General features: G+C 39.4%; 1 protein-coding gene across 1 annotated transcript in view; it reads left to right on the forward strand.

The window, feature by feature from the left end:
* Window positions 1–1,100: 1,100 nt before the first annotated feature.
* Window positions 1,101–16,962, forward strand: part of CPM (carboxypeptidase M) — a 30,508-nt gene continuing 14,646 nt past the window's right edge. Inside the window, exons 1-2 of the mRNA XM_027655289.1 lie at window positions 1,101–1,185; window positions 1,333–1,483. Of these exons, the coding sequence (XP_027511090.1) occupies window positions 1,168–1,185; window positions 1,333–1,483 (169 nt within the window). The 5' untranslated portion in view covers window positions 1,101–1,167. The remainder of the gene's footprint in view (window positions 1,186–1,332; window positions 1,484–16,962) is intronic.

A 16,962-nucleotide genomic window follows, 5' to 3' on the forward strand; every position in this document is an offset into this window, starting at 1 on the left:
CCATTTTCACATATATATGTTTCTCCTACATTGGGATACTACATATACTTGTATTAAAATATAGTTTCAAGATTTTTTTCTTAAAGCTTTTGGGTAAAAAAAATGGTACTTTTTAATTTAATGGTAACTTTTTGTTTAGTAAGAACTTTTATTAACACAGTGTCTTCTATTTGGAATGCAGGACTTGTTATTTGGGATTGGCTCATACCTTCACTTCCTTCAACATCCTTTTCTGACATTGACCAGTACAATAAACTTCAGAAGAAGGCAGATGAAATCCCACTGCTGGTTATAATTTTTTTTGTAATAAAAATTATACAGCATTTACAACAGTTACACTCTAACACTCAGCTATATCCACGTTTATATTTTGAAATAAACATAAACACTCTCTTAGTTTTTGTTGCTGGAGGCCAGTTTCACTTTCTTTCTCTTAGCCCTTTTCAATCTTAAAGACAATAAAAGGTGATGAAAAAGTCTTTGTGGTGAATCCCAAGACTGAGATATCCCCAGGGCAATGTGGTTAGTGCAGAACGAAGAAAGGTATTTAATTCTGTAGATAGAATCCAGTCCTTTCAGTAAGTGAATACAACCCTATTAAAAACTCATCGGAAAACAAAACAACAAAAACCGCTAGGCACAGATTTTGTTGGATTTGCAGATAAATTCTCTCACGAGTCCCTATGCATGCAGAAGGTTTTGTCTGCTGCTGTCTGATCACAGCCCAGGAACACACAGGGGCTGAGGAGATTTATTTTAACAACCCTTCTTCTGAATCAAAACACGACCCAAAATCAAAATGCGAACTTTTGCGCCCCTGGACGGTTTTGGGTTTGGTTTGTTGTTTGCTTTTTTTTTTTAACCCTCTGGTAAGAAAAACGAGAAAAACCCATGAGGGATTGACCAACAGAGGACAACAGCGAGGGCTGCGCCGCCCGCCGCGGCGCTGGACTGGAGTCGCGCCCCGCGCAGGTGAGAGCTTTTGGCGGGGCGGGAAGGAGGGAGGGGACAAGGAGAGGGATGTCTCCCCTCTCCCCGGCCCTGGGGCGGGCCGGGGGGACCTGAATGGATGGGGCCCGTGTCAGTCAGGGGCAGGGCGAGGCCGGCGGCGGGGGATGGTGTCCCCCGCCCGGTGTGGGGCTGCAGTTGTGGAGGAGCGGCGGCACCATGCGGGCGGCCGCCGGGGTAGGGCGGGGAGGCACCTGCTCCCTGCGAGGGCAGGCGGGAGGGCTCCCTCCGCGGGCTTGTCGCTATCTCGGCTTTGCTGCCGCTGCGACAATCCCGCGGAGGGAGGCTCATCCAGCGCTGTTCGGTTCATCCCTTTCTTTCTAGGACGTGGTGGGCATCCTCTGCTTGGTTTCTGTGGCGGCCACGCTGGATTTCAAGTACCACCATGCTGAGGAGCTGGAGAAGTACCTGAAGGGGGTTCACGCCGAGTACCCCTCCCTCACCCACTTGCACAGCATCGGGCGATCGGTGGAAGGTAAGGCGGGGGGAGCGGAGAGGGGAGAGAAGGCTTTTTGTTTTAATTAAATTGGGACAAGTGAGGGTAGAGGTGGCTGCGGTAGCGTTTCGTGGGCGCTTGCTGGCGGCGGGGCTGCTCTAACAAATTTCTGTGAAGTTTCCTCTTCCTCTTCCTTAAGCGTGAATAACACACTCTGGCTGAAGAGTCATACGTGTTATCGGGGTAAAAGTTCTCCCAACACCTATATGTCTTTGAGAATTGGAAACCTCCTAAGTGGCAATTTCAGAAAGAGGGCTGTCTTTAAGGAGTTTAAAATGTGTGGGACCCATTTGCCAAGTGCCTGTTCTACGTGGGACTGCAATAACTCTGTGTTTTCTAACTTGTGGTTTTGTTAAAAATACCTTCTTTTTTTGTTTGTTTGGTTTTTAACTTCATCTGTATTATTCCAGTAAATCTGGACTGACTAGAAAAAGGATTTCAAATTCCATACTGATGCAAGGCTCTGTGCTTTAGATGAAGAATGGGACTTCAGTCTCAAACCCTACAGGAAAATGTACTGAAATCAATGATCACCTTTCTGGCCTTATATATATGTTTGATTTTATCTCTCTATGATTGGTACTTTCTTACCATAAATTTATTGGAGGGGTAAGAATTTACTATTTTTTTTAAAGATACTAGAAAAATTGCTGTTTTGTTAGCAAATAAAAAACACTTTAGTAGATTCCAGTTCAGGAAACTAAGTTACTTTGGTAAGAGGTATAAAACTAGATAGAGAATTCCTTCTTTAGAAATATCATCTGTTCCTCTAATCCCATTTCATACCACTGGAAGGAGACAGTTGTAACTTCTATTATCAAATCTGTGCTTGAGTTTAAAAAAAAAATAAATCTGTATTCTACTTGGTAGATAATCATGATGAATGCTAGTATTTCCTTTTCCTACTTCCTTCTTTGTTTTACCATGTACATCGTAGTAGACAAGGAATGTAAAGTTTCATCAAAGGCAGAATTAGATTGGATTGTGTTATTCATGCACACAAGAGAAGGCTAGTTCCTGTAAGTATAGTTGCCTCCAGTACAAACTACCAATTATCCACATCCTCATTTTCCTACCTTAAGGGAACTTAGCTAACATTCTGATGATAGGACTAGATCCTGACTTTTCTGCCAGGAACTCTGCTGGCTTATCTTCTTGCAGGTAGGAAAAAACCTTTCATCCAACCTGAGAGATTGAAACTCTGGCTTTTACATATCTAGATACATTAAAGTTGATAACATGAAGAGTTCAACTCGTCTTTGTTTCATCAGGATGGAAACTGGAAATTCATCATCTCTTGCTTTTGATTGAGCAATGCACTGAAACATCATTCAGATTTTGATATATTGCCTACTGCTTTGCCAAACTTAGTGAGAGGAGAATTGTGTGGGCTTTCCTTGTTCTGCCAGCTACATGCCATGATTCATGACTGTGTGCTTGCAGTGTTTTCCTGAATGGAATAGGTGGGCAGTGGAAAGTTTTTCAGTGCCATGTAAAGCAGAATGGTAGTGAAAAACGTTCAGTGCTTCTCTTTTATCTCATTGTAAATGTTAAGAGATTTCTACCTGTGTTAAGAAATGTGCCTTCAGAGTCCCCTGGAATGTGGCAGAGGATGGTACTGAATTAGGGTCTAATTTTTTTTTTTACTAAAAGAAATGAAGTTTTATGACAACAGTGGTTATTTAATTTTGGTGAAAATGAAGTTTCTATTTTGGTCAATGGGCTGAAGTTCTATTCTTCTTTTTTCAGTTAAGCTGACACAAACAAGACTATGTGCATGCACTTACTTTACTAGTGTTGTCTCTGCCAATTAGCATTAAATCGTGATAGCAAAATGTACTTGTTTAAATTAATTTCCACTTGTCGTTATCAATAGCATAAAACTGAGATCAATGCAATGTAATAAATTGACATTCCTGTTATGGAAATTCTTGATGATGAATACAAAATCCCATGGATCAAAATAGTGTCTATAAAGCCAACAGACATAATTTTACTGTTATCATAAATGGCTACTGTTCCCATATTATTTGTTAATCTAGGGCTTACTACAATTTTATCTAATAATCTAGTATTTTATTCTACCATCTAGATATGGATTATGAAGAATGTTTGACTACGATTCTGTGTGTAGACACAGAGCTCTACCAGGCTGTAGAGTCTTCTTGCAGAATCCTACAGTTTAGGTCTGGGGCCCATCTAGTCTGAGCTCCTATTCAAAGCAAGGCCAATTTGAAAGTTAGATTATGATGCTCAAGGCCCTCTCCACTCAAGTTCTGAATATCTGCAAAGGTGGAGATTCTAAAGAGTCTCTGAGTGCCTGATCCAGTGGTCAATTACCTTTGTTGTGCAGATGTTTTCTTTCTTCTGATTAGAATTTCCCTTGCTATGAGTAATGTTAACTGTCCTTTTGCTGTGTGCCTCTGAAGGTTTGTCTCTGTCTCTCTATAATGTCCCTTTATTTATTGGAAGATTGTAGTTGTATCCAGACTAAACAAACTGACCTGCCCCAACCTCTTCTCAGATGCAATGTGATCATCTCAGTGGCACTCTGCTGGACTTCCTCCGATGTGGTGTTGTCTCTCTTGTGTCCAGGAATTCATAGCAGGGCATGGTGCTCCAGATGTAGCTTTAATAATGATGAGTGGAGGGGAATATTAATTTCTCTCAAGATACTGGTTTCAGTTCTTGCTGATGCACCCACCCCAACACACAGATGTTTTTTTCTGCTGTGAGAACACATTAATGACTCACATTTATCTTGTCTACCTAGACATTGATGCCACATCCTGCAGCCTCTAGGCTGCACAGCTGCCACCTAGCCAATCTGCAACCTGTACAAGCATGGGGTTATTTTCTTGGGTTCATGATCCAAATATGGGGTTCTTTCATTCCAGGTGCAGGATTTTGCATTTACATTTGTCAAACTTAATGAGCTTTCTTTTGAGAAATTCCTACAACTTGCCAAGACCCCTCTGAATGGTAGCCCTGGCCCTCCTAAAGATATTAAACAGTATCAGCTTCAGTATTGACCGTTGAGGAATGTTGCTAATGATTTGCTGTCTCTTGAACCACCAGCTGCTCAGTTCAGCCAGCTTGTGACCTTACTGTAGTCTACTCCTTTATTCCATATGTTCCCGTCTTGCTTTCGAAGGTACTGTGAGGGTGACTAGGCACTGGAACATGCTGCTCAGGGAAGTCATGAGGTCTCCATCCTTGGAGATATTCAGAAGCTGTCTAGACACAGTCCTGGGCAGTCCTGGGTGTAGCAGGCCCTGCTTGAGCAGGGGGGTTGGACCAGGTGACCTCTGGAGGTCCAATCCAACTGACCCTGTGATTCTGTTGAAAGCCTTGCTAAGGTCAAGACTAAAGAGATAGGACGGTTTCCTCTTTCCCACTAAGCCAGTCATTTCTGCATAAAACCTAAGCAGTCAAGTATGATTTGTCATTGATAAATTTTAGGTGAAATTTACAAAGTGGTTTTATTTGATGTATGTAGACAGCAATGTACGCAGCAAAATCAGTACCAAGATCCTCAATGGAATGCAAACTAAAAAAAGCCCAGTCTGTTTTGTGATGGTTTGCATCACCATATAGAAATTCCCCTCTGACAGATTACTGGGAAGAATGTGTTCGAGACTGGCATTGGCCTGTTCAGTCTCCAGGTTTGCACATTTGGAAGCTATGATATTTAATTATGCATCTTCTCTGCTAAGCTATTATCCTTAAACAAGAGGGGAAAAAAGCTTAAAAAGATGTAGCCCATTGGCTGACAAAACTGAGTGTTATGTTTTTGTTCTAATTTAGTGAGCATCCTCAGATCCCTCAAGATTTGTAGGCGATCTGCATGTTTGTGAGAGACTTGATATGGTCTTAGCGGCCAGTAGGCAGAGATGTGTGGTGGCCCAGAAAATATCTTAATTCTTTTATATTGTTTCAGGTGTGTTGTTGAATAAACTCATAAAAGATCTTTGGCAGGAGTTCTGTTTTCTAATATGTCCAATCTCAGAATGGTATGTGCTCTGTATAATAATAGAGGAAGCTGCAGAGCTACATCAATCTGGAGAATGTGACCTGGTGTAATCATATTGACCTGTCCTGCCTAATGCCACTCCAGTGAAAAACAGACTGACTCTTCAGCAAGCAAATCTTAAGAGTCCATTAGCAAAAAGAAAGTATTTGATGTATGCATGTGATCTGTGGCTTTTCGATGTTCAAGATACAGTGCTGTTGTTATCCTTTGAAAAGAAAATGAAGGTGGTGGGAAGCAGACTTAAGGATTCTAACAGACCTGATGACCTTAGGAGGACAAAGACAAGCAACTCTTGAAAGAGCCAAGTGACTTTCATAGTAGATCCACACTCTTTAAAAATTCTTTTCAAATACTCTCTGGACTCAGATAAAGTGATGGCATGCCAATTATAGGCTGGTTTAGATCTAGATTTTCTGGAGGCCAGTCTGCATTTTTGGAATTCCAGTCAACTTGGAACAATTGTAAACATCCTTAGGCCAGATTCTCCTCACTGAACAAAAAGTTATGTCACTTACCTAGTGAAGTTTCAAAGTTGATTTCATAGATTGACATCTCTGGCAGATTCCTAATTGGAGAGTCAAAAACTAAAACAAACTGACTAGATTTAATTCTGGTTCCACTAGAAATTCTCAGAAATATCTTGCAAAAAACTGTCCTGAAAGCTTATTTAGGTGAGAACTGTGTGGTTTAGTCATCCTGTTCTGATGCTTAGTATTCAATTGTTCTCTCTATTGCCCTTGACCTGGCACATTCCGTCCATCAATCTTAAGCACTTTGCTAACTTTGATTTTTTTAGTTTTCTTTATTTTGTGAATTAGTGAATATCACTTATTAGCATTCTGCTACCCCTGCTCTATAAGCGGAGAGGCTGAAACATGCAGGGGGTGTGTGTATGGTTGGTGTGGGTTTTAAAGTTCCTGGAGGACTTGCCCATGGCTGAGTGCACAGATGTATGTACTACAGGGAGGGTGTTCTCAGCGGAGCTCCCAGCAGGCCAGATTTCCCAGTGACTCCAAAGAGGTGCCCTTGGAACTCATTATGTCTCCTTATGTCTCCTTCTTGCCTGCATTCGTGGGTTTTCCTCTGTGGAAAACAGAAGGGAATGGTGCTTGCCCAGGTTTTGATCTGATAAGCAACTGTGACTTCAGCAAAAGGGCATGCTAGGGATCAGGACTCGGGTAGTGCTGGAGGAATCATGTGCCTGGTAATGCAGTTAATAGAGAACCTAGGGAATTAACCTGTCCATGACATCATTCTGCACAAACATCAATGGAACGTGTCCCCAAGATGTGCCAGGGACCAATTTAAATCTCCTGACTCTTCTGATACAGCATGATTGATACCTTTAGGGGTTTATGGGTGGCTGTTGAACAGGGGAGTGCTAACTTCAGGTTCACTGCCCTCCAGGGAAAATATTTAATAATAGAAGACTAGGTATTGTATTTGTCTCATATATATATTAATAGTCTGGGTATGTAGTGGAAAAATTATGTCTACCTGGGAAAAATTAGGAACTTATTTTACTTATTGTGACACAATATGGAAGAAGCCTGGGTTACTACCATCAATAGTAAAGCGCATTGTAAATTTTATTGAATTTAAATTAAAGACACTTATATTCTGGATGTTTTTACTTTGTTTAAAATACTAGAAAACAAGTTTTCTTGCTGGAGAAAACAAAGCTGAAATATGTATCCATAAGATGTTTGTACTCTACTGGAATTATTATCAGGTTAGTTTCAGGGATTCTGACACTCTGCAAAACAGAATGAGAAGGTTATATACATGCCAGTGTAGTTTGAGGTAAGTTTCTCAGTGTTACCTGTGATTAAACTAAATACTAGTACCAGTGTTTTTTAAAAGAATGAAATCAAATGCGATAGAGAGGATTCTTTTTGTCTGGAAAATAAACAAGTTGTTTAGAGAAAAATTCACAGGGAATGTGATGTCTTTAAAAACAATATTACAGTTATCTTTTTCCATGGTTATGTGATGTGAGGTATATTTGTGTAGAAGCGTTACCTTCTTTTTGTGCCATTTGATTGCTGCAGATGGCTTTCCTCCTGTCTCCAATCTTTGATAATGTCTACTCTTCCCTTGCTTCCTCATCTCCCACCCCACAAATTTCCTTAGTACTGTGAATCAGGCTCATCATACAAGAGTGGCGTGTATAGATAATATAAGGTTTGAGGCTTTTCAATGCTTATTTTTAGAAACAAGAATGAATGAGACATTTTCCATTCCAAAGGCCTTGTGCAAATCATACTAAAGTTGCTTGGCTCCAGTCCAGAGTTTCATATAAAAATCATTTAAAACTTACCATGGTAGTTAAACTTTTACCCATGCTTGCCTGCTCCTCTTCTGAAATTTTTTTCCTGTTATATGCCACTTGCTCTTTTTGGTGTCTTTCCTCATAACCATTTTTGTTAGTCTTTGGTAGTACTTGTGGCATATAAATGTATGTTAACAAGATTCTAGGTAGGTTTACGTGTTCGTTTTATTATTGAAAAGGTTTGGCTTCATGGATGGGCTTGATCTTAACAGCCTTGTAAACTCCATTTGCAGCATATTATGTGAGTCACTGTGATGGGAAGAGGAAAAAAAAAGAGGAGGAGTTTTGGCTCCTTCAGGTTTTGTCTAGTCAAAGCTAAATCATGACTTTAAAACCAAAAAGTATTAGCCTGGATTTTTAAAAGTTTTCAGCTCCCAACTGAGCTTTGCTCTAAATCCCGTGTATAAATAGAACTCACCGTTACTATATTAGCTTCAAATTCTAAGCTTATTTGTCCTAACTGAAGCTAAAAGTTCTTTAAAAGGTAAAATATTGTTTAGTATATCATCTGACTACATCCTCTAGCTCTTTGACTCAAGTAATGTGACACAGGTAGTTTGTGTGCAATCAGTCCTCCAATAGCCAAATACCAGTATTTTGTCTGATGATAACTAGATTAACATTGCTTTCCTGTCAGTATGGCAATGCTTTTTACTCAAATCATTTTTAAAAAATGTGTGGTTTGGTCAGCATCAGATGTTTAAAAGGTTGACAAGTTAAGATATTATTCTTGCAGGTGCAGTCACTGACTCTAAACACATTTGTATTCCCTTGCAGTGGAAGCAGAATAATTTGTTTAAGTCTTCTTTATGCTTGCTGTGAATTGGTCAATCATTTTTTTTCTTGCCTTCTATGTTCTCTGCTACTTGAATACGCTTCTTGCAGAAAATTTTGTGGGAAAGATTTGATTTTGGTTGGTTTGGATTTTTTTAGTTTTGGTTTGGGTTTTTTTTCCTGGGAAATGTGGCATGTCAGACATTTCTGTCCCAGCCTAAATAAATAAATAAAGTCAAACAACTGTGTGAAGGGAACCTATCCGAGCAACATAGATCAAACATTTCTCATATATAAACTGTTATCTAGTACTGAAATCTTTATGTTGTAACTTCAAAATGGGAAGATATGATCTATTTAGAAATACTCCACTGTTTGTGTGAGGAGCATTTATTTAAAACCAGTCTTGCGAGAAAAAAATCTGTCCTCCTCCTTACTTTCTACCCCTTTCTTTGTTGTTGTCTAGTTGCAGAATATATCTGTCAAACTTTTCTTGAGAGATATAAAGATCTTAAGCCTGCAGCCATCCTGTTTCCCCTCAGCAAGGCTTTACAGCTTTCCATGTTTGTTTAGAAGTAGAGAGAATTGATAACTGGATATTGTAATTCACAACTGAAGTTAGCAATGCTCTGGAGTTTGTGTGACATAGAATCAGTGATTGCAGCTGGGGGATGCAGTTAGATTCTTGTCTGTTGCCATATCCTTTTCTGGTGTTGAGAAAGTAAGTATGTAAGAGATTTTGTGTTTGGGACGTTTGATTGCTTGTTTCTAAACCAGCTAAAAGACAAATCTTAGGATACTAACAGTGATACACAATTGATGTAAATTAATGTTTTCCTCCCCTCATTTCTTGTAGGATTCTGTGTTTTGGAGCATAGAGCATAAATTTTTAGGCATGTAAATTAAGTATGATCCTGATCACAAACTTACTTATAGAAATTAAACTCTTATCCTATGCCTCAGTTTGACCCAGCTGGTGAATGTCTACATTCTCCTTCTAGCTTGAGGAGAGCACAGTAACACATCCCTCCTACCTCCCTTCAGAGGATGAGGCTTTTTGTAGAATAGTGTTTCTAGTAGCTCTCTATTCACTTCCCACAAAAGGGGAAGAGTGTCCCTTCTGAATGGCGTTTCTGCCTAGGACCTCTGGCTCTAGATCCTTGGAGCTACCAGTGTTGCTTATTCTCAGGGCTACCCAGTTAATTTACTATGGTATGGCATATTGAGTTCAGCTAGTTCACATATGTACATGGAGACCTACTTATAATACATCAATTAGTTGATGGGCAAGATGTGCCTTCTTACCCTGAAGGGTTTGTTCATTAGGCAATTGTTCTGTGCATGATTTTGTGTAAGAGAGAGATTTTTCTTTGAATGAAATCTGGATGTGCGTGTGATTTCTGAACTTCCTGAAAGTTCTGCTTCCTGAACTTTTTATTAATTAGAAGATTAATTTTATGAACTACAGAAGCAAATAATGCATAGGACTGGCTCTAGGTCTGTTCGCCTCCCAGCTGAGAGAATACCCTTCCTGTAAACTGTTCCACTTCTGGCACAGTCACTCTTATAAGCTATGCAGTGGCTCAGATGTGAGAAAGAGGTTAGAGGATGCTTCTAAGCAGATGATTCTGCAGTTTGAGATCTCGGACTTACTTTTTATGGGAAAGGTCAGACCATGGCAGTTAAGAGTTGTTTAATTAAATGACTGTAGCTGCTATGTAGCATGCTGAGCTCACAGTTAGGACAGTTGAATTACATTTCTGCTTTGTCCCTAGTCAATGTTTTCTGCATCAATGGGTCTTGCAGTTACCTGGGGCATTTAAACAGAGCTTGAGCAGATCTAAAAAAGTAACACTTATCCTAAAGCTAAAATAAAAGTTTACTATGTTCTCAGTAAGAAATATAGTCCTACTGTATCAATTTAAAAGTCTAGTCTGGTTCAGTACCCTTTTTTCCAAAGAACAGCTAGAGAAAATTCTAGGAATAAGGCAGGCACTTCCCTGGTATGTACTTCTAGCAATGTGCAGCCTGGATGTTTCCGACAAAGCATATTCCCTGATCGAGGTACCTAAAATAGGTCAAAGTACAAAACTTACTTTGATACACAACTGCATTATGCTGATCTCAAAATCCCAAGAAGAAATAAACACCACGAGAACATGCTTGTTCAAGAGACTAAGGACTGCCTTCCTCTGTTTTTAGGTAGTGACACTGCCTGAATTTTAGTTGTTGCATTGTGTCTTTGTTACTTTTTCTAGAAGCCAGTCACTAATATTTCTATAGAGGCATTTTGCTACTGGTTTGGAGAGAGAAACGGGAAACAACTGGTCAAGCTAATGTAGTTTGTTAGTTAACTAAGACAGAAATAGATGATTGTGACAGAGACTGGATAATTTTTAAAAAGTTAGTCTGTCCTCTGTTTTTTCCCCCCTCCAACAGGTTGAAAAAAATTAGTGGGGAAGGGGGAAGCTACTCACTGTCTAAATATGTAGAATTCTGCTTGTCAACATTGAGATGTGCATTGTTTTGAGCTTCCTATTCGTGGGGCAAACAAAAATCCTTTGCAGATCTCAAATATTATGGGGTAGGCATAGCAAGTCTATTAATGAGGCACTGCAATGCACTGAAACCCTCAAAGTGCTCTAGTAACTTCTCAACCACATATGAGCAACAACCTGTAGTTGGTTTTCTACTCCCTCTCTTGCCTTTACATGGCTGAAATAGTTTTGACCTCCTCTGCCTCTGGTGGCAAAAGGGTAGGCCAAAAAACCTCTTGAATCAGATAAATCACAATTGAAAACGAACGACCACCCTTCTTGTGCCTGGCTTGTGTTGTAAGCAATCACTTTATTCATGATGGTCCAATGGTACTACTGTGAATGGGTAAGATTTATTTGTTTTATATATACTATAGCTTTCCTGAAAATTACTAGATGCCTACCAGTTTCACAGCTGTCTCAGAAAATAAAGTACACATTTTTAGAACTAGGTTTAAAACCCCTGTGGTAATGGAAACAAGAGTGAAAAGGAAAAATAATCTGTTTGGTTTCTGGAAGTAAATATGAAACCAGTTAGTGTAAACAGGGGGGAAAGCCTGTTCAGACTAATTCTAGGTGTCTGTTCTGTGTATCTGTGGTGTTTTCATCGTCTCCGTGAGCAATACTGAATAAGGTTAGTATATATTAATTTGAAAACAGTATTCCCTCTGCCTTGTTTTTGTTTGGCTTTTACAAATTTATTTTTATTTCTTCATTTTTGTTCTAATAATCTATAAGTTGCTATTGTAGAGACTGTTCTCTGCATTAGCAATTTTTCATAGTTTTGTGTATAAAAATTTCATAATTTTGTGCTCAGCTTGATTATGAAAACTGGAAATGGTACAGTGATGAGTCACATGTACCTAGGACAGAAAGAGTTGCTGTTCTCATAAGATGCAAGTCCTATGACAGTGTCCAAAGCAGCTATGGATGTCCTAATCAACAAAAGATTTGTAAACTTTTAGGAAGATAAGCAAGCATGTGAACCATGAACTCTTTTGACTCCCTTCCCTTCTCAAGTGCTTTGGATACAAATAAACAGTATCTGGTGTTTTTTAAAGAGCTGACTCTAAATTGGATTGGCTGGTATAATCTCTGGGAGTAGATAGGGGCTTATTGAACAGTGGGAAATTGTTACTTCTATTTATTTTTTGCCTTGGGAGAAAGAGCTTTAAGTCTGTAATAATACTTCTGGTCTCTTCCCACGTATTCCTTAAGCAGTGGCTGTGGTAGACCCACAGCCTAATGTTACCTTGAGTTCTTTTGGCTTTTTTCTGCTTATCTAAGCACCATGCTGAATATTGCCACATTTGCCTGGTTGACGTATGTGATGGATCTGTATCTTTTTAATCCTTTCAAATACCTTGAAAACTTTCTTAAAGTGTCCTAGATCTTCTTGGGATATCAACTTTGTTCATTACTAATGTTAATGCTACTATAGGCCAAATCTTTAGATAATCCACTCTGTCTCAGTGGACCTTGATAACATGGTACAGTGAAATTGAGGATAAATGCTCAAAAGAATCTGATGTACTACAGTTGTTCATAGATGTTTGTCCCAGGTTCGAGTGTGTAGCTTATATTGAGAAGGCTTTGCTCAAAAGTCTGGCTGGATTAAACTCAAATGTACTGGTACCTCAAATTCTGTTAGAAACTGGAGCAAGCCATGTGTGCTCTTGGGCAGTCCCCTTGCAGAAAACAAGTTCCAAAATGGCTTTAGATTTTCTATCCTGAATCGATGATGACAAATCAGCGTGCCTCAGGGCATGGATGCTGCTGGTGCTTGCTTAGCAGAAGGGAATTACTCCTGAAGTCCTCCATTAGCTGTGCTAGTGTTTTGCTGGAAGACAGTGTTGCCCTGCTGTTATCATGGAGAAGCAAATACTTTGCCTTTCTGTTGAAGCTTGGAAGTACAGGAGAATTTAATGTCTCTATTTCCATCTTCTTGCCTATGTGTGTGCACATAGGAAGCAATTGTATGCCTATGTTACATGTTGGCAGTACTGAGCTCTGCAGGGAACACAAGTACAGATCAGAAAAATTAAAAGGCAAACAATGGTTTATGTTAGCAAGGGAAAAGATTTACCGTGAATGTGATTTAAAAGTTATAAGTGATAAAGCTGGGATTGATTTTTTTTTTTTTCTCTTCCTGCAAGATAAGGAATTTTTGTTGTATTAATGAACATAGTTTGACTTAATCTCAGAAAATAGATGTCAGATGCAACTGGGAAGATACTCTGATACAGTTCTGCAGCAAAAAGAAAACTGTAAAATGCCTTAGTATCTTGCATGGTAACAATGAACATAGATTTACACTAGTGTTACAGGTAGCAAGTGAGGGTGGAGTATCAAAACACACAGCAGAATGTGTTGCCAAATGCAGTTAGGGAAATGTTTTCAATATTAGTATGCATAGTTAAAGTGGATTAAAGAGTGTGTGAGAGATTATGTGGAAATTGTGGTGTATCTACAGAAGAATTTACCAAGGAGTGACTCTCAAGCCATCCCATCTCCCCACGATATTTTTGCATAAGTAATGCAGATTCTAGTTATTTGCATTGTTTCTCCTGTCAAACCATAATTATGTAGAGGTTGCTTTTGCAGTGAAAGCTGTTGTAAAAATCAGCTGGTGTGTTTTTATTTCACTGCTGTTACTTGGTGTTCTCATCATAGAATCTAGGCTGAAGCTCTTCTATTTATACTGGAATTGAGCAGGATTAACACAAGCTATGCCTAAGGCATAGCCACCACCCTCTCATCTTCTCATTGAATAGAATCTTGTCTGTCTTATCCCCCTTCTTATTTGCAGTGCTTTGGTGGTGTACTTTGGGGATCACAAACATTTTAAGAGTTTGTGTGAAGCACAATAGAATGAAGGCCCGATAGTGTGAGTTCTCGAGACTGCTGAAATATCAATAGCCAGTAACAATCTGAAGAATAATGAGAACGCTTTTAAGTTCTTTGAACTTTTTATTTTACATCTCTATCTTCTTTTCTTACTTCTAAAGTGACCTTCCCTACAGCTTGGAGTCCCGTCTTTCTGAATAGTGTGCAGACCACCCTGATAATATGCCACTTGACCTGTAGAGTTTGTGCTGAATGTGGCATAAGTAAGGTTAAAAATTAGTAAGTTTTAAGGAAGAGGATGTGAAATAGAAAGCAAAGTAAATTGTTGTGCCTTGTATGTAATCTCAAAAGTATGGTTTTTTGAGGTCATTAGTTTGATTAGTTATAATGTCTGATACTATGCTGTGAACTGTGGCAATGCTAGGAAACATTTTGAAAAGTTAAAAAGACTGCTCATTCTACTAGAAGCTGTGTGGTCTGGCTCTGTTCCAAAACAAGTCTTGTTACTTGTCCTGAGACACACAGTTAGAAACATACCTTTGATATAGTTTACTAATTAGTTGATGTCAGTTCTAGTTTGGCAATTTGGCAGTGAGGAATGGGGTTTTTTTATATGTTCAGTTGATTCAGAGCATGAGAGGAAGCTTAGTTGTTCACCTCAGGTACAAACCCAGAGTTATCTAGGCTTTACTGATTAAAGGAAACCATCCATATGCTGAATCTTTTTATATGCAGTTAATTACTGCCATATGGAAAGAAATCTTACATCATTCCTCATAGGTACACTATCCAGTACTGCAGGCTGAGCAGACCTAGGAATTTATTTTAATTGTTAGTGGGAGGTTTAATACCTCTTACAAACTGGAAATGCCAGGAAATAATTGGTATCTCAGTTCATGGGAGTGTTTATCATTTAGATGGCCCTCACACAAACTATAAACAGTCTAAATACTAATGCTGGAAAGACCAATTTACATCAGTACTTAATGTTAGTCTATACTTAGCTCTTCCTTGTGTTTCCCATGAGGGCAATTTCACAGTGAGAGCAGCAGGAATGAGCATTGCTCATGGCAAGCCATTAGAAGTACTTTTTTAAAATTTGAAAACAGAATAAAATATTATTTGTAAAAAGTCTCAAATGATGGAAACATCTAGAGCATTTTACTTGTACTTGGACTCTTGTTGTTTTAGTGCAGGCTCAGGGCATTAAGTCATCTCACCTTCTAAGTCACTGCTTTTTGCTTGTGCAGGAAACTGTCAAGGATTTGAGGAAAGTAATGCTTTTATTTGGCACTTGCTCTGAAAAGTCTTTTTACATGTAATTCACTAAACCTGTTGGCTCTGAGATATTTTGAAACCCTGTGTGCTTGATACTCATGCTGATAATGGGCAGTTTCAGACCTGAATGAATTTATAATCTTATTGAAGGCATAGGTTTCCTCTGTAGGAAACCTTGTGTGTTACAATTTAGCTGTATCTATCTTTATCTGGGGGAGAACTGGGACCATCAGGTCTCCAATGTAAGTCCTTTGTTACATTAATCTGATAATTTCACTGCTGACTTTTAGATGTTGGATGTGCTCTTGGGCACTGCAGCTCGGTCTGATGAACCCCTCACTGGGGAAGCTGCACGTTTAGGTTCACAGAAGTCAACTCTAGGTTTGGAATGTGGCGAGAAGGCTGCAGTCTCAACTGTAAGCAGGTTTGTTCTGCTTGGTGCAGCAGTCCACATGGCAACTGACACGCTGGAACCAAGGAGCGATGTCTGAAATTTCCTTCCAGTAGAGGGAATGGGAGCTGGGAGGAATGGCTTAGAGGGCATATGGACAAAGACTCATAGGAGCACTCTGGAAGGCCTTCCTTGGTAATTCTTTGCAGGATACAACCATGGAGAGAAGGACACATTGCAGAGGTGGAAATTAAATTGAAATTGTTGTCCATGCTTGATTATGACTAACGGCAGCATATGTTTTTCACAACTAGATTGTTTTCAGTTCCAAATATATACTACTGCAGCAAAACTTGTCATGTATTTTCACAGAATTGCAAAATAGTTGAGGTTGGAGGGGACCTGTAGAGGTTTTGGAAGGGAGAAGGACTAGGGTGGTAGGGATTAGATGTTCTTTTGCTCTCCTTTTTGAAGCAGGATGTGCTTGAAAGCTAGTGTCTCTGGGTTCTCCACTCTGTAACTTGTCTAAGCTTACAAAAGTCAAGCTTTTGTCTTTTTTTTTTTTTTTTTGTTTATGTAACAGTGACTCTGCATGCAACAAAGCCAAACAACTAGATTCCTTGCCAGATCACTTACCACAAAATTATTTTTAAAAATATGGATTGCTTTCTCACATTGTCCTTTAATGAAAGAGTCAGTAGCAGCATCTCACAGCTTTGTGCATAGCATATGGTTACAAGGGTTGAACACCAATGTCTTCTAGAGTAACCGTAAAATCAGGGGATCCTGTGATCACTCCTTGTTGAATCTGTCAGCTCTCAGTGCCATCTCGTAAGCTGAGACTGATTAAACCTGTTAAGTAAGAATTTAATTTGGGAACCACTGTCTTCAGGTTTACCTCTTATAATTGTTTCTGTGCATCTTGCAGTGTTCTTTCAGTCCTCTGCAATTTTTTTGTCCCATTCCTGAAACCATGACCTTTGTGGTATAACTGCTGTGAGTCACACAGCTGGAAAAGAAAACAAGAGTGCTGTGGCATGTGCATGACCATGGAGGTCATGGGTTGAGGAATGGGAAATTTATATGCTCCAGAGCTTGTTTACTGCAGATTTGATGATCCACAAAGATTTACGAAGTAATGCTTTTTATAGTACTGCCTATAGCAGCACCTATGTTCTTCTTTCTTGTAAGTAGCAGCGATGGCTGGACTTGTCTCAGACAGCTCACGGGTCCCAGCTAGCCCTGTGTGAGAGCTGGGGACAGGTA

This window comes from Corapipo altera, unplaced genomic scaffold (assembly GCF_003945725.1).
Source record: "Corapipo altera isolate COAL_440 unplaced genomic scaffold, ASM394572v1 1, whole genome shotgun sequence".
NCBI classification, from domain to species: Eukaryota; Metazoa; Chordata; class Aves; order Passeriformes; family Pipridae; genus Corapipo; species Corapipo altera.